This window comes from Lichenostomus cassidix, chromosome 2 (assembly GCF_008360975.1).
Source record: "Lichenostomus cassidix isolate B80296 chromosome 2, HeHo_3.0, whole genome shotgun sequence".
In the NCBI taxonomy this organism is placed as follows: Eukaryota; Metazoa; Chordata; class Aves; order Passeriformes; family Meliphagidae; genus Lichenostomus; species Lichenostomus cassidix.
In genome coordinates, this window is record NC_139482.1 from 756,305 (window position 1) to 772,298 (window position 15,994).

The window sequence follows — 15,994 nt, forward strand, 5'->3', positions numbered from 1 at the left end:
CCTAAGAATGATTTCAGCCTTCAGACACAGGGAATGGATCCTGCTGAAAACAAATAACCCAAAACCTGGCTGTGGTTTGGAGCCAGGGATGAAGGCTTTAGGCAGCACCACCTCTAAAGTGTGGAACCAGGCACTGCTCAAGGCCTTCCCCTGCTCCAGGTGTTCCCACAGACCCCCCCAGTGCCTGATGGAAATACAACGTTTCTCCCTTCTCTCCCATGGAAAACCAGGAATATTGCAAGTATTCCACAAAGAAGGGGGTAGGAATTGTGTCACATGAAGGAATTGTGTCACATAAATCTTCTGTTACTCTGGCAAACCTAATTAAGTTGATGGCCACGACTCCTCATGCTGACAAGCTGCTCTGCCACTTTGATGTCGCTTTTAGACAGACTTGAACAAGAGAAAAAAATCCAAATCTACCCCACAAAGAGGGAAGATATTAATAAATTAAAAAGCTCCAGACACATAAAAGTATCTTTGATCAAAGTTGTTAACATTTAGTGTGAAGAGTTAAACCTCCACAAAGCAAGAGTGAAGCAAATAACAAAGAATTTTTTAAACACAAGTCAGAAGTTCAATACAAAAATCCTGATGCCTTTAATTATTCAGGCCATAAATCTGATTTTATTTCTATCTCCTTAGTTGTAAGTATTATAAAAGAGGGAGCAAACATCCTCAGGAAGGTTCAGAAGTGTTCTTAATTTCAGTTTGTACTGAATTATAAAAGATGCACAACTTCCTTTTGACCGAATTTGCAACAGCAAATGAAGCAAAAAGATCAATTTTTCTATTCCCATCCTCACTAAGGACATGAAACTCTCACATTCTAAATCAAACTCTAAAATCCTACAGAGAATTATAGCAAATAGTAATTCACCCCCATCTCCCAAATGTTTATTGTTGTTCCCTGAATTGTTTTTCTCCTTGGAGCAGCACCTATGGATTGGAAGGGAGGATAACACTGGGAGCATCCAGACAATCTCAGCAATGGTCTGGAGCTGAAGATCACAAGGGAGACCAAATAAAGAGTTCTTACCCATGCCAGGATGACAACTGACTCTGGAATATTTCATCCTCAAGAAAAGAGAGGTCCCACAGTGAAAGTCCTCACGACAGAAGGGAACAGATAAGTTGGAATTTGGTAGGAACCCCAATTCCCAGTCAGAAAGCCTCAAGGGGAAGGCAAGCAGTATCTACTATGAACTGTAACTAAGACCTCAGCACTTCACAGGCTGCTTGGAAAGATCAATTCTTTTCCAGGTTCTGCACAAGTCTGAAACATTGATCCACATACATCACAAGCTTTGGGCAGTCAGAACTATCCTGATGTTATGGAAAAGGGTTCCAAAGGCTCAATGTCACCTGTGCCACTGGTGGAGGAGCTGTGGGGAGATGGAAGGGGAGGCTGGGGGGGAAGGACACAGCTGGGTCATGGCAGTGACTGAAAACTGCTCCAAAGGATGGGGGATGTGGAACAACACCACCGTGGGTCTCACAGGCAGCAGGGGAAGTCACAGGACACGGGAAAGTTCACCTGTGGACATTATGGACTCACTGCAAAGCCATTTTTATCAGCTGCCTTCCCAGCACTGACCGTGGATAAAGAACAGGACATCTTCAGAACAAGCTTTTATCCAAAAAAGCCACTTGAACTCCAAAGAAAATGAAGCTCTACTTTGTTGCAAACTCTTTGAAAAGCTGATTAAATCCCAACCCAACCCCTGGGAGGAATGAGGACTCCCAAAGCAGATGCATTTGGGACAGCCAGGGAATATAACAGACAGAGAAGGTCCCTGGGCTCGCAGGACATACCTGTGTGATGATCCTGCAGTCCGTGGTCACCATTCTCCACCACCATCGGCCCAGAAGCTGAGGAATCTGCAAGAAATCACACAAAGGGTTAACACTGGGGGGAACTTATCTTAATCCAGACTTTGAAAACAACATTGTGAAATCATGGAATCGTTGAGGTTGGAAAAGAGCTCCAAGGTCGAGTCCAGCCTGTGACCCAGGTGATGATCCCAAAACTAACAAAAGAAATGATCAATTCTTGAGCACACTCAGCTGAATTCCAGGATCCCTGAGGTTGGAAAAGCCCTCCCAGCCCATCCAGTCTAGGTTGTGCCCAATGCCCACCTTGTCCCCAGCCCAGAGCACTGAGTGCCACCTCCAGGAATTCCCGGGACACCTCCAGGGGTGGGGACTCCAAACCTCCCTGGGCAGCCCCTGACCAGCCTTTCCATGGGGAAATTCCTCCTGAAACACTGCTAAAGCAGGGATCAGAGGAAATTTAGAGGAGGGTGGTCAGGATGGAAGATCACCAATTCCAAAACCCAGCACAGAAAATCCTGATCACTAAGAGATTCAGTCCATCTTGTTCTGACATTGTCAGATACAATTTTAACCACAATTTACACATTGAACTTGGAAAACTTGGCAGCACTGGACAAGGGGGAGCAGTTTGAAGCTGAAGAAGGATCCACTGAGATTAGATAAAGGCAGGAAGTTTTTTACAATGAGGATGATGAGGCCCTGGCACAGGATGCCCAGAGAAGCTGTGGCTGCCCCTGGATCCCTGGAAGTGTCCCAGGCCAGGCTGGATGAGGATTGGAGCAGCCTGGGATAGTGGAAGGTGTCCCTGCCATGGCAGGGGTGGCACTGGATGAGCTTTAAGGCTCCTTCCAGCCCAAACCATCTGAGATTCTGTGACTTTACAACCCCAAGCAGTTTTAGTGAAACAGAATGAGCAGCAGCAGCTCCTGCAGCAGCTCTTCCTCAAAGCCTCAGTTCTGCTGACGGTGAGCAAATGCTCATTTTATAAATAATAAAAGTCTCTCCCGAAGAGACACACACTCAGTCACCTGGAGCTGCTGCTGTCCCTTCCTGAGCCCCAGTTTTATAACAGAGCCACATTACAGTGTCCTTTAGATGCAGCACTGCAGGGCTGAATGCAGCCCTCAGTCAAGCAAGAGGAAAAGTCTTTCCAGCTACATCAGTGGCTCATCCTGGTGTTTTACCAGAAATTCCACATGAACTTGCCAGTTTATAGAAAAACACACACCTACATCCTCCTGGAGGAGCTGGAACTACTACAGGGATCCCTGGACCTGTTCCTCAGCAGCTCCACACACCAGCTCTGGCTGCCAGGCTGTACAAGGGCTGCTAGAACAGTGGAATGGCCTGAAGCAGTAAGTGGGAGAGGTCCTGGCTGTCCCTGGATTCCCTGAGCAGGTCAGGCATGGAGAAATTGGGGTCACAAGGTGGTTTAGGCAACACTGAGTCACAGCTGCCAAAAGGTACCCAAGGAGTAAGAGGACCTTGCAATGAGATCCCTGAGAAATTCCATGGAGGAGCTGCACAGGTCCTGCTGAACCCCCCAGGTGACACTGAGGGAGCTCAGCCCAGCTGCAGGAGCTGAGCTTTCTTAAGTCCTACAGAAACATGGAATCTCCTGAGTGGGAAGGAACCCACAAGGATCATCCAAGTCCAACTCCTGGCCCTGAGCAGGACAGCCCCAAGATCCTCTCCATGATCACATCGTACTTTCATTTCATTTCATTTCAATCAGAGCTGCTCCTTACACCTTGCACAGGCCACATCCCAGAGCTGCTGGGATGTTTCACAGTCTGGTCCTGATGCTCTGGACACCAGGAGGAATCCTTTCCATGAAAAGGATGGTCAGGAGCTGCCCAGGGAGATTTGCAGTCCCCATCCCTGGAGGTGTCCAGGGAATTCCTGGAATTCCACTCAGTGCTCAGGGCTGGGGACAAGGTGGGCACTGGGCACAGCTTGGATTCGATGGTCCTGCAGGGTTTTTCCAACCCCAGTGACTCTGATGCCAGCACCATTACTGAAGCATTAAACCAGGACTCAACTTGAGCACAATGTGGCTGAACACCTCCTGAAGGAGCAGAAGGATCAGAAATGCCATGGCTCTCCTCAGGCCCTTCTCAGGAAGGATGGTGAGCAGGTAAAATGGTTCCCTTTACAGTTTTAGCATTTTAGGAAGACAAGCTTCCAGAAAAATCAGGTCAAATCACACCAACTCCAGGCAGCACGAGTGGTTGTTATTTTTAAGTCTCTGAAGGTCAGTGCCTTTGGAGCAAATCAATCTGAGTTTGGTTTGCTGCAGTCCCAGTGTGAAAGCACCCAGCAACCTGCCCAGGGCCAGGGCTCCTCCCCTCATATCCTAAATTGCATAAACCCAAAACCATGTCAAGATGTTGTAACTACCTAATCCCCATCAGAATCACAAGACAGTATTTGCATCTGGCTCGTGGATCAAAGGATTGTTTTTATATAAACAAATTTAAGGCAGCACTCGCTAAACCGATAATCTGGAGCGAATGGGCAGTGCCAACATAACCCCCTAATCCCAGAGGGACCAGGACAGTGCCCAGGGGACACCAGCACAGCCAGCACGTCCCCAGCACGGCCTCTGCAGCCTGCTCCACTGCAGGGTGGGACACCTGAGGGCACACAGGGCTCTGGGCAGCCCAGCTGGGGTGGCTGGTGGGGAACATGAGTCCTTGTGCAGGTTTTACCAACCCATCCCACACTGGGAATCACACCTTGTCAAACACTGACATTCCACAGGAAAACATGAACAAAAACGCTGATGGATAGATAAACCAGATAGTGACTCTTAAACAAGGAGCTGAATCTCCTTCAATTCATTATTTCAATATTCTGTCTCAAAATCACCTGCAGAGCTGCCCCAGCCCTGGGGAACAACAGCACAGGGACCTGGAGCTGCTGCAGAGAGTCCAGAGGAGGCCACAGAGCTGCTCCAGGGCTAGAGCCAGGCTGGGAGAGCGTTCACCTGGAGAAGGGAAGGATCCAGGGAGAGCTCAGAGCTCCTGCCAGGGCCTGAAGGGGCTCCAGGAGAGCTGGAGAGGGACTGGGGACAAGGCATGGAGGGACAGGACACAGGGAATGGCTTCCCACTGCCAGAGGGCAGGGATGGATGGGATATTGGGAAGGAATTCCTGGCTGGGAGGGTGGTGAGGCCCTGGCACAGGGTGCCCAGGGAAGCTGTGCTGCCCCTGGATCCCTGGAAGTGCCCAAGGCCAGGCTGGACAGGGCTTGGAGCAACCTGGGACAGTGGAAGGTGTCCCTGCCCATGGCAGGGGTGCCACTGGATGAGATTTAAATTCCCTTCCAACCCAAACCATCAGGGATTCTGTGATGTAACAACAGTGGGGCACAAACGGGGCTGGACAGACTTTGAGAGGGAAAAGGTTTAATGTATCATCTGAGACAAAAATGCAAATATCATCATCTCCTGATTTATCTTGGATCCCTCTGAAACGCTGGGATATGTGGAACATTCTTCATCTCCACCTTCATATGTGACACTGTCTAAACTCCCCTTTGCTAAAGCAAACCCTGCTGCAAGAAAGGCACTTATTCCTCATGTGGAAAGGGAGGGAGAAGCAAAAGGAGATGTGGTTTGGCCTCTGGTTTCAGCTCTGGAGGGAGGGGAAGGAGGGCAGCAGCGTCCAGCTGTGTCCACAGCGCCAGCAGAGCCACCTCGTGGTGACACCTCAGCTCCCAAGGGCCCCAGAGCCACTGCCTGCACTGATTCCATTCAACCAACCTCATATCTCCTGGCTGGGTTTAGTCCCAGTGGGAATGAGGCACCCCGGAGCCACCGTGGGGAGGGGAATGAGGGGAATAAACCTGTGGCTCAAGGACAGCTTAATAAATGAAACAAAGTAAAAGAATAGAACTATAATAAGGAAAAAAGAGAGGGGAATTGTTTAGCCTGAAGAAAAGGAAGTTCGGGGGAACCTTGTGGCTCTGCACAGCTCCTGACAGGAGGGGACACCAGGGGGGTCAGGCTGTGCTCCAGGGAACAGGGAGGAGAGGGAACAGCCTCAGGCTGGGCCAGGGGAGAAGCAAGTTGCATATTGGGAAAATTCCTTCCTGGAAAGGGCTGTTCAGCCCTGGCACAGGCTGTCCAGGTGGAATCCCCATCCCTGGAGGGATTTAAAAGCCGTGTGGATGTGGCACTTGGGGACATGGGTTAGTGGTGGCCTTGGCAGTGCTGGGGGAATAGCTGGACTTGATGGCCTCTGAAGGCTTTTCCAACCTCAACAGCTCTGTGATGCCCAATCCCCTGGGTGACCATGCACTGACCAATGTCCAGCCTGTGCCCAGCAGTGACTGGCAGCTGCCAGCCAACCCTCCCCAGTTTACACTGGGCACAGTTCTGTGCTGTGGGATGTCCCTCTGGCCAGGTGGGATCAGCTCTCCTTCCTCACACTGCTCCCTGCCAGAGCCTGGGAAATCACAAAGTCCTTGATCCAGAGCGGCCACAGCTTAGGAACAACCAAACCATGTGTTATCAACATCATTCTCACACCGAATTCCAAACACAGCACTGCCCCAGCCACGAGGGACAAAATTAACTCCATCCCAGCCCATATCAGGACAACTCCCTGTAAGAAACTGTTCAAGGTTAAAACTCACCACTGAGTTTGTGAACAGTGCAAGAATGCAAATCACAGAGACTGAGCACGAGGCCATGAGCCATCAGCACAGACCTGCTCTTATTCACAATTCCTCACCAGGAACCATCACTGCAGAGACAATTCTGCTCCTCACTTCAGCTAAAACATCCCCAGCTCTGCTGCAAGTCATTAAACCCCAGCATTTTCCTTTCCCTCTGAACATGCTCCCCACCCAAAATCTCCTCCTTCACCCCTGCCTATCCCATCACACGAGCACCTCAATGAAACTGCTGCTGCAGCCTCCAGGACTTTCCCTGGAAGCTCCAGAGAATCCTGAAAGCCTTGGAATTGCTAAGGAAAGCCAGCTGGAAGCAAGCAGCACACACCCCAAGCGATCCCCTGGTGTTATGTAAAGCCACAAGGTCATAAGAGGATTATCCCAGAATTTGCCAAATTACGATGTCCAGCCAGGTGTGAGGAAGAGTAAAGCCCTTTCTCTCTGGTATTTTATAAGTTAACTGTTATTAAAGCTTTATTCTAGGGCAGATTTGTAGGTGACCAAATGACTGCTCATCACATGTCTCTCCTCTTCTCCAGCCCTCTGGACTCACCCAGCTCCATGGTGGGGCCCAGCTAAATGTTAAACTCACCTAATGTGGCTCCTGAGTTTAGGAAAAAAAGTGAAAGAAAACCCTGGAGCAGAGCTGGACCAGCTAAAGCCTGACAGGATGGAGGATTAAACCTCTTCTGACTGGGGAAAGACAACCTCAGGAGCACAGACCGTGATGTCAGAACACATTTGTGCCTTTGAACATAAATAAATGAACAAGTGGAGGCTGAAAAGCCTGAACTCTGCAGGCTGCTCCTCTCCCTGAGGAAAACCAAGCTGTCTGGAGCCAGAGATATGGAACTCCTGCTGCTGTTCCCCAAAAACTTGGTGTTTCACTCAAACATGGAACTCCAACACCAAGACCCCCTTAGGACCCTATAATCTTACCCAGGGCTCATTTATTCTGAAGCCTCAATAAATAAAGCATATTCAGCTTTACTCTCTTTTTAAAGAGTTAAAAGTATTAAATAAATCTCCTGGAAGAAATAGGTATCCTCAGCACTTCAGGGAAAAATAGGTGAGAGAAATGAAGATATTCCAGGATCAAATCCTAAAACTGGTCTGTGGTGAACTGACCCAATCTTCCTCTCCTGGTAAAAGGTGGGAGAGCTGAACAACTCCACTCAGGGCAAATTCCCCATTTCTTCACGTAGAGTCTTGTTTGCATCTGGCCAAAGATTTAGATAATGCTCCTGACTGCTCTCCAGCTCTCCCAAAAAAGGGAAAAACCAATCTCCAAAGCAAGAATAAGAAACTGCATCCCTCCTTGCCACGTAGGAGGGAAATAAGTTGTGCTCAAGCAGCCCAGCGATGGGGTGTGCAGAGAGAGGAGAGGAGGGGCTTGGAAAAGCCAAGAGATCCCAGAATCCCTGAATTAATGAGATTGAAAAAGCCCTCCCAGCCCACTGAGCCCAAGCTGTGCCCACCTTGTCCCCAGCCCAGGGCACTGAGTGCCACATCCAGGCCTTCCTGGGACACCTCCAGGGATGGAGACTGCAAACCTCCCTGGGCAGCTCCTTCCAGTGTTTAACAACCTTTTCCAGGAAGGAATTCCTCCTGAGATTGTGCTGCTTCTCCCCCTGCAATATTTCTGCCTGAGCTGTGCACACAGGAGCCAGCAGCTCTCTCACAGTGAGTTTTCATGACTGAGCAAAGCCAAAAGGCCTCGTTACACCCATTCCAGTATCCTCAAGTTTTGTGAAATAAGGAGTTGGGATAGCAATGTCTGAGGATACACAGCTGGGAGGACACACTTAAGGGACTTGTGTTTTAAACCAATGTTGTGTAATGATTTTAGCACTGAGAAATCCTGGTGCTGAGATGGTTTAGGATCTGCAGCTTCTACAACAAAGGATTACTTTAAAATATCCTCAAATCATATATACAAGGTGTTTACAAGTCCTCATGTTTCTCTGCTTCAGCCACCTCTGCAATGCTAAAATGTAAACCACCTATAATGAAAAAAATAACACACATCTGAACTGACCAAAATTCCAGGTTTTAGAATAATGTCTTTGCCCACTACCATTCTTGCTCATTTAATGACTATGTCACCATGGTAAATTCAAATTTACATTTTCTGTATTACAAGGCAACTGATGCACTTCTAAACAAAACAAATGCCTTAAACAGAGCAGAGTTCCCCATTCTGTGGTCCTGGAGGTTCTATTTATTCTGAGGAATCACATCCCACCTTCCTCAACACTGATGAGCAGCAGGATTAAGGCAAAAACCCCCAACTTTCTTCTGAAGGAAGTCACCAGGTTACCAAAGGTCTTCCTCTTCCTCACAGCACAGATCAAGGCCACAAAACAAATAAAACCATCAAGGCACTCCTGGTCCCAGGTGACAATTCCCACTTGGCCAGGCAGGGAACAGCACACAGGCAAAGGGAGAAATAATTTAAATTGCTCATTGGGAAAGAAACCTATTGGATGACCCCCAAAACTTACTCTTTTCCCTTTCATGCCTATAGGGAACCATCTGTTTAAAATTCTCCTTTTCCTAAGGAATTTTTGATAAAGCTCTTAACACTTATAAACTGGAGAGATTCCACTTCAAATTCCTGGGGCAGTTCTGGGATCCCCAGGTCCAACACAGACCTTGAGGGGCTGGAGCCTGCCCAGGGCAGGAAACAGAGCTGGGAAGGGTCTGGAGCACCAGGAGCAGCTGAGGGAGCTGGGAAAGGAGCTCAGCCTGGAGAAAAGGAGGCTCAGGGGGACCTTCTGGCTCTGTAAAACTCCTGACAGGAGGGGACACCCAGGGGGTCAGGCTGTGCTCCAGGGAACAGGAGGAGAGGGAACAGCCTCAGGCTGGGCCAGAGGAAGGGCAGGTTGGATGTTGGGAAAACTGCTCCCCCAAAAGGTCTCTCCAGCCCTGGCACAGCTGCCCAGGGCAGTGGTGGAATCCCATCCCTGGAGGGATTTAAAAGCTGTGTGGATGTGGCACTTAGGGACATGGGACAGTGGTGGCCTTGGCAGTGCTGGGGAACTGCTGGATCTGATGATCCCAAAGCTCTTTCCCAACCTTAATGATTCCATGATTGTGAACATCCGCTGAGATAGAAAGTGTTCATAACCAGCAGAGACAGCAGCATGTTTTGCTCTCCATGCACATAACCAGCAAGAAATCCAAGTAAATCAAGCCCTGGATCAGAAACATGGAATTTAACTGCTAAACATTTGGGAGTGAAGCTTCCAAACAGATGATGAAGATTCCCGTCTGCCAACCTCTCCAGCAACAGCTCATCATCCCCCTTTATTCCTTGGATTTTCCATTCCCCAGAGTGGTGGCACCTTGCACAGCTCTGATATTTTGGGACACTGTCTTTGTGAAGTGTGGCAGCCAAAAAATTTAGTCAGTGCTTTCTCTGAGAACCCCAAAACCACCCAATCCCAAAAAATTAATGCAAAGCACAGCCTCTCCTGTGGCCCAGCAGGGAGAGATTGTTTTACACACTGAAGGACCAAAGGGCAAAAAGCAGCAAACAGGGCTTGATTTCCCTCTTTGTTTTTGAAATAAATGGCTCAGACTGAGGCCAGCACCAAAGCAAGCCTTGTCTCAGCAGCACCACAGTGAGCACAGCTGCTCCCTGATGTGACAGTGCCACTTTCTGGCCTGCTGCTTGGACACTTACGTTCCACAGCAATTCCATCCGCGTGGCCTTTGCTCTTGGGCTCTTGGCTCCCAGGCTTTGCATCGTCATCATCATCCAGCAGTGGCACGTAGTCTGTTTTGTCTACCGTCTCTCCGACCACATCGTCGAATTTCTCAGCCTCCAGCGTGGCGATGAAGTCCCTTTTCACCTCCTCCTCGATGTCGTGGGCTGGCTCTGTGAGAGCATCGGCCAGGCTCAGGTTGTGCTCCAGGTCAGCCATGCCTGAGCGCCTCTGCACCTGCAGCCACGAGAGCAGGGAGACAAAGAGACATTTCAGCAGAGATCTCTTAACCTCACCAAGTTTGGTGCTGACCACTGTGTGCCCCCTGTGCCTTCACACTGTGAGAAATGTTTGTTTAGTGCTTAATAATTCCCAGATGGTTCAAACCCCCCAGCAGAACAGAAATAAACCACTATCAGCTAAAGCGGGTTTGGCTCGTGGATGCTACATTTCGTGGGATGTTTTAGCAGAACCTGAAATAAAAAATATGAAAAATAACCCCCAGGACCCGGCCAGGGTAAGCATGGTGTGACATTGAGTGGTGCCCTGCCCCAGATCTGGAGTTAATTACACCCCTCAGCAGCACAAAGATAAATGACGCAAGAGAATTTAGTGCTGGGCTTGACTCCACCCAGCCTCCCCTATGGAGATTAGGATTTTACATAATCTCTGATGTATACTTCAGTGCTGCTCCTGATCCCTCCCAGAGGGTCCTGCAGCGCGTTCATGTCCTCAGCAAACCTTGCTAATCCCAGCAAACCCCCTCCAGCCCTGGGATTTGGGAGGGAAAGTGACGTTTTAATAATGTTTACATGGAAAAAATATAGCAAAGTGCACACGTAGGCATTATATCCACAGCCATGAATTGGAAACAGAGGAGAAGTAATCACCAGTTATCCCTTCCTCCCTCATTTGTGTCTCTGTGCTCAATTTAATTCCTGGCACCAAACTGAAAATGCACCTGAACTGACTCATCCCAAACCTTCAGGTTGGCACAACACACACCCATCACCTAGTCTGTGTTTTTTCACATTTCAGCTTTTTGAAGTTATTCTTGAGAACAACAACAAACACAAACTGCTGGAAATGTACAGAAAGGTCTTTCCTCCAGTCCATCTCCTGGAGCCCCTTCAGGCCCTGGCAGGAGCTCTGAGCTCTCCCTGCAGCCTTCCCTTCTCCAGGTGAACATTCCCAGCTCTCCCAGCCTGGCTCCAGAGGGGCTCCAGCCTCTCCTCAGGAAGATCAGGATCTGCTGACACAGAGCTGCAGCCACAGCCCAGGGAACACAAGGGACACTTGTGTGTGCTGGGCAGTGAGGGGTGACCCCAGTGGCCACTGTGCAGCAGCCCAGAGCTGCTGCCTTCCATGGGGCAGTGGAACACAGATCCTCTTGTTCCCAAAAAACAAAGGCTCCTACTCCTTGAACTCCAGGAAATTCTGTGTCAGCACTCCAGGGCCACCACATACCTACAGGCTGCAGCCTCTGGAAGGCAATGCTTCACATTCCTCAGGAACAATGGTATCCCACTGACAGCGGTGTTTCTGTCCTTCCGGGCAAGTGGATTATGGAAACTAATTCAGTGCAAGCTCTTCGTTTTTATTCTCAGAACAATAAAAGGTCAGAGTTGCAGGCAGACCACACTGCAGGCAGCGACTGCAGCTCTCGCTGCTTTAGATAAAGGCCCCGAATCACCACTTGGAAATCCAGAGGTGAAAAGTTTGGAGCTCTTCACCCTCTGGGCAGGGTCACAGTTGAATGAATTATGGTTAGTAAAAAAAAAAAAAAAAAAAAACACTTTTGTAAGTGAGAGAGGATTATCAAAATGGTTTCTTTCAGAGTTCCTGACTATTTTTAAGACAAACCATCATCCAGATGCTACACAACTGGCTGCATTACCCTGCAGGTAGCATCAACCAGGGAAGGTATTTCCAGGAGTTTTATCCCTGCACTGACCAGTCTCCTTCACGGAACAAATGGAGCTCAGAAAGAGCCAATTTTTCAGCCACATCCTCCTTTGCTTTCAACTCAAAAGTGAACTGACGGCTTTAGGTCAGTGAGCCTCAATGTGGAGCGATGAACATTTAATCATTTTCTTCTGAAAATGTCATTTAGCATCAGAAAGAAAAACAAGACTTCAATTTCCCAACAAGCTGCGCCATGAGCACAGAGTGACTGAGGGGGAAAAGGCCTCTGAGTCCATCCAGTCCAACCATCCCCCAGCACAAAGCCACCACTGACCATGTCCCCAAATGCCACATCTACACAGCTTTTAAATCCCTCCAGGGATGAGGACTCCACCCCTGCCCTGGGCAGCTGTGCAGGGCTGGACAGCCCTTTCCATGAGGAATATTCCCAATATCCAAGCTGATTCTCCCCTGGCCCAGCTTGAGGCCATTTCCCCTTGTCCCATCCTTTGTTCTCTGGGAGCAGAGCCCCACATGGCTGCACTCCATGGAATAGCTGCCATAAAATATATGGCATTTGGGGAGTTCTGTGGCACTGACAGTCCTGCTATTTCAGGCCTAGGTAAGAACTAGGACACTGGAGTGATCTACTTTCTGGGGAAAAATAATAATGAGGTTATGCAGCCTTATCAGCAGGACGTTTCCTTGTCCATATTTAGCTAAACAGGGAACGTAAAAACAATGTGTAAAAATAAAGCAGTGTAACTAAGAAAAGCCATTTCAAATACAGCTCTGGTGTCTCAGACACGCAGGAGCACCTGGCACAAACCACCCTCACCCAGAGCTGCAGGGATCCCTCCACAGCCCAGGTGGGCTCAAGGACAGTCACAGCACCCCTGGGAATTCCTCCCTTCCCATCTGCAGGGTTAGAGCAGCCAAACTACACCCATTCCCAGATTCCCAGGGCTTGCCGAGCTATCTGAGGAAAAAGGAAAACGAGGATATTGCAGGGATTGTGCCCAGGGGTAGAAAGCAAATCCTGGAGCATATTCATGTGTTGAGCAGCTTAGAGAGACAGATGCTTCCTACCCCATTTCCATTCATATGAACAGAGCTGGCTGGGAGCATTAAAGAATCTGCAGCAAGATGCACCTTAATCCCCTGCTTGCACAGCTCTGCAAATCAGACAGCAACAGAGCACAGGGAAGAGCAATTCTGACATTAACCTCAGGAAGAAAGGGTAAAACTGAGGAGTGACTGAGATTTCCAAAGGCAGAGGTTTAAAAATGCACTGAAATTCCTTCCCAGAAGAGGTGGTCAGGCATTGGTATTGCCCAGGGAGGTTTGGAGTCCCCATCCCTGCAGGTGTCCAAGGAATTCCCGGATGTGGCACTCAGTGCGCTGGGCTGGGGACAAGGTGGGCATTGGGCACAGCTTGGACTCCATGATCTGGGAGAGCTTTTCCAGCCTCAGGGATTCTGAATAATTCTTCAGCTGCAGAGCAGCTGCTGAGGTCCTCATGGTTGTTAAATCAGCAGAGGGAGTGGAGCAGCCGTGGTGACTCCAGCCTGATTCCAGGTCTGCATCCCGGGAAGAGCCTCCCAGGACAGCCCAGCCCTCCCTGACAACACCAATGGGAGGAGTTTGCTCCGAGGAAAGGTGTGGAAGGAGCACCAAACAGCCCTACCAGTGCCACAGTGACAGCTGCACCACAGGGAAAAGGGTTTTCCTGTAGATACACATTCCAGGAAATCTTCAAATTATCCCAAAGCAAATCAATCATGTTCCTTTAATTCACACATTATTTTTATCCAGGAGGATTGTTTAGATCTCTCCATGTTCCAGGCACAGCTGATCTGTTACACTCAGGGTTTGCCCCATCTGTTCTTCTTCACGCTCAGAATCTCTGGGTACTCAGTGAGTAACCTGTTTGTTGGCATAAATAAAACCCATCTCTTGTCAGCTAATCTGAAAGATTCAGCAGGGTTATTTTAATCCCTTACCCACATCTCAGACCCCCTGTCCTGGTGTCTTGTTCCAAATAGTTCCAACAATTCATTTGTTTTCAGTCATGGCTGCCCCATCCCTGGAAGTGTTCCAGGATGGTTTGGGTTGGAAGGACCCTAAAGCCCTTCCAGTGCCACCCCTGCCATGGGCAACGACACCTCCCACTATCCCAGGATGCTCCAAAGGCCTGTACAACTTGGCCTTGGACACTTCCAGAACATCAACAACTTCTCAGCATGTCAAGAATTCTTCAGCAACTTTCTCACCCAGGTTTTACTTTAAGTGACCCCACTGGAACAACTCCCAGATCCATCACCCCACTCAGCCACCCTCTGGAAAGGGAAGTAAATCAAACCCCACCTGCATGAGCCACAGCCTCCAGCTTCCCATGCAGGGAAAAGTGGAATTTATTTCCTGAACTTTGTGCTTCCATTTTGCAGCTTCCCTGGCTGCTCTGCTGTGTTCCTGCCTCCAGGCACGCACAGGCTTGGAATTTCAAGTTATGATCAGTCTGACCCAGATTTTGTGTGTCATGTCTGAAGACAGAGAAAGAGAAGAGTGGGCACAGACAGGGCAGGGGATGCTGCCCAAAAAAACCCAAAATGTGAAAGCCTGTAAAGTGTTTAAACAGACTCATACTCAGTGTGAGACACCGAGTGACTTCCCTGGAATTTCTGGCAAAGGGAATGATGGTTTTTCCTGGAGGAACACACCCAGGTACCAACTGCAGCCCTGCAGTGACAGTGACACAGCACTCCAGCCTGCTCCAGAGCCCTGCCAGGTTCCCAGCGGGAATCCACAGCTCCAACCTGCTCCAAAAAAGCAAGATTCAGCCTCTGGCCCAGCAGCCTTCCTGCCAGAGAGCAAAGAGCAATCTGCTCCCATCCAGGAGCAACAGTGAAGTAGCAACTCCTCACTTTTGTTGCTCTAAAGGAGACTCTGATACCCAGATTTATGAGAAGCATGTCCATTATCCCATCAGATCCATTTGCTCCTTTAAAATTAGCTCCTAAGTCCATCCAGAATGAAATGCCTGGCTGGAAGAAACAGGGACAGCTCGGTCATAATTCCCATTTCTCCTGGGTAAGTCAGGTTGCTTTTCTTAGCCGAGGCTGTTGGGAGCACTCAGCCATGGCTACTGAGGTGTGAGGAAACAGGAGAGCAGAGATCTGCTAAGTCATCCTCCTTCCCAGAGTCCTGCAATCCACGGGAAGGATTTCTGCATCCACCCTTCCAAAGGAGAGGACACAGCAACCAATCGAGTCGCTGACGTTCCTTACATTCCATGGCTGGGCACAAAAGTCTATGACCCAACTGAATTTTTTATCCTTTTTTTGGCACAGCCTAAACCAATGGGATTCACTTATTTACTGTTTTAAAACTAAACACAGTGCGAGCTCTGCTTTGTGGCTGTTTCAGGAGTCACAGGAAAATCCCACAAATCACCAGAAGCTTCTCAGAGGTAAAGAGATGGAGGTCGAGAGATCTTTAATAAAATCTCTCCAACACTTAAAACCATGCTCAGCTCAGCTGCTGGAAAAACCAGCCTCAGAATGGGTGTCCTGGATTCCAGAATTATATTCAGGAATCAGTTCCCCAGAGATTCCCTGAAGTGCAGGTGTCATCCCCTGGCAGAGGGAAGGTGTCCAGTTCTTTGGGATGCTCCAGACCTGCTGCACCAGCCCAGGTACCTGATGGCATCATCAAACCAGGATTCAGTAGAAGATTCCAGATATTTCCATAGCAAAAACAAACACCAAATTTCAACATGGAGGTGTTGCTGAAACCAGAGTGAGCTGGCAGCTTCCTCAGAGCTCCTGGGAGAGCAGATAGGGGGGCAGCATATCAAATATTCC

At 49.0% G+C, this 15,994-nt stretch overlaps 1 protein-coding gene across 11 annotated transcripts in view; it reads right to left on the minus strand.

The window, feature by feature from the left end:
* MAP4 (microtubule associated protein 4) overlaps positions 1–15,994 on the minus strand; it is a 141,836-nt gene that overhangs the window by 84,090 nt on the left and 41,752 nt on the right. For all 11 annotated transcript variants that reach the window (XM_085050023.1, XM_085050021.1, XM_085050029.1 and 8 more), the window contains exons 3-4: positions 10,205–10,463; positions 1,816–1,881 (exon numbers count right to left, since the gene is read on the minus strand). In XM_085050023.1, the coding sequence (XP_084906149.1) occupies positions 1,816–1,881; positions 10,205–10,445 (307 nt within the window). In that variant the 5' untranslated portion in view covers positions 10,446–10,463. The remainder of the gene's footprint in view (positions 1–1,815; positions 1,882–10,204; positions 10,464–15,994) is intronic.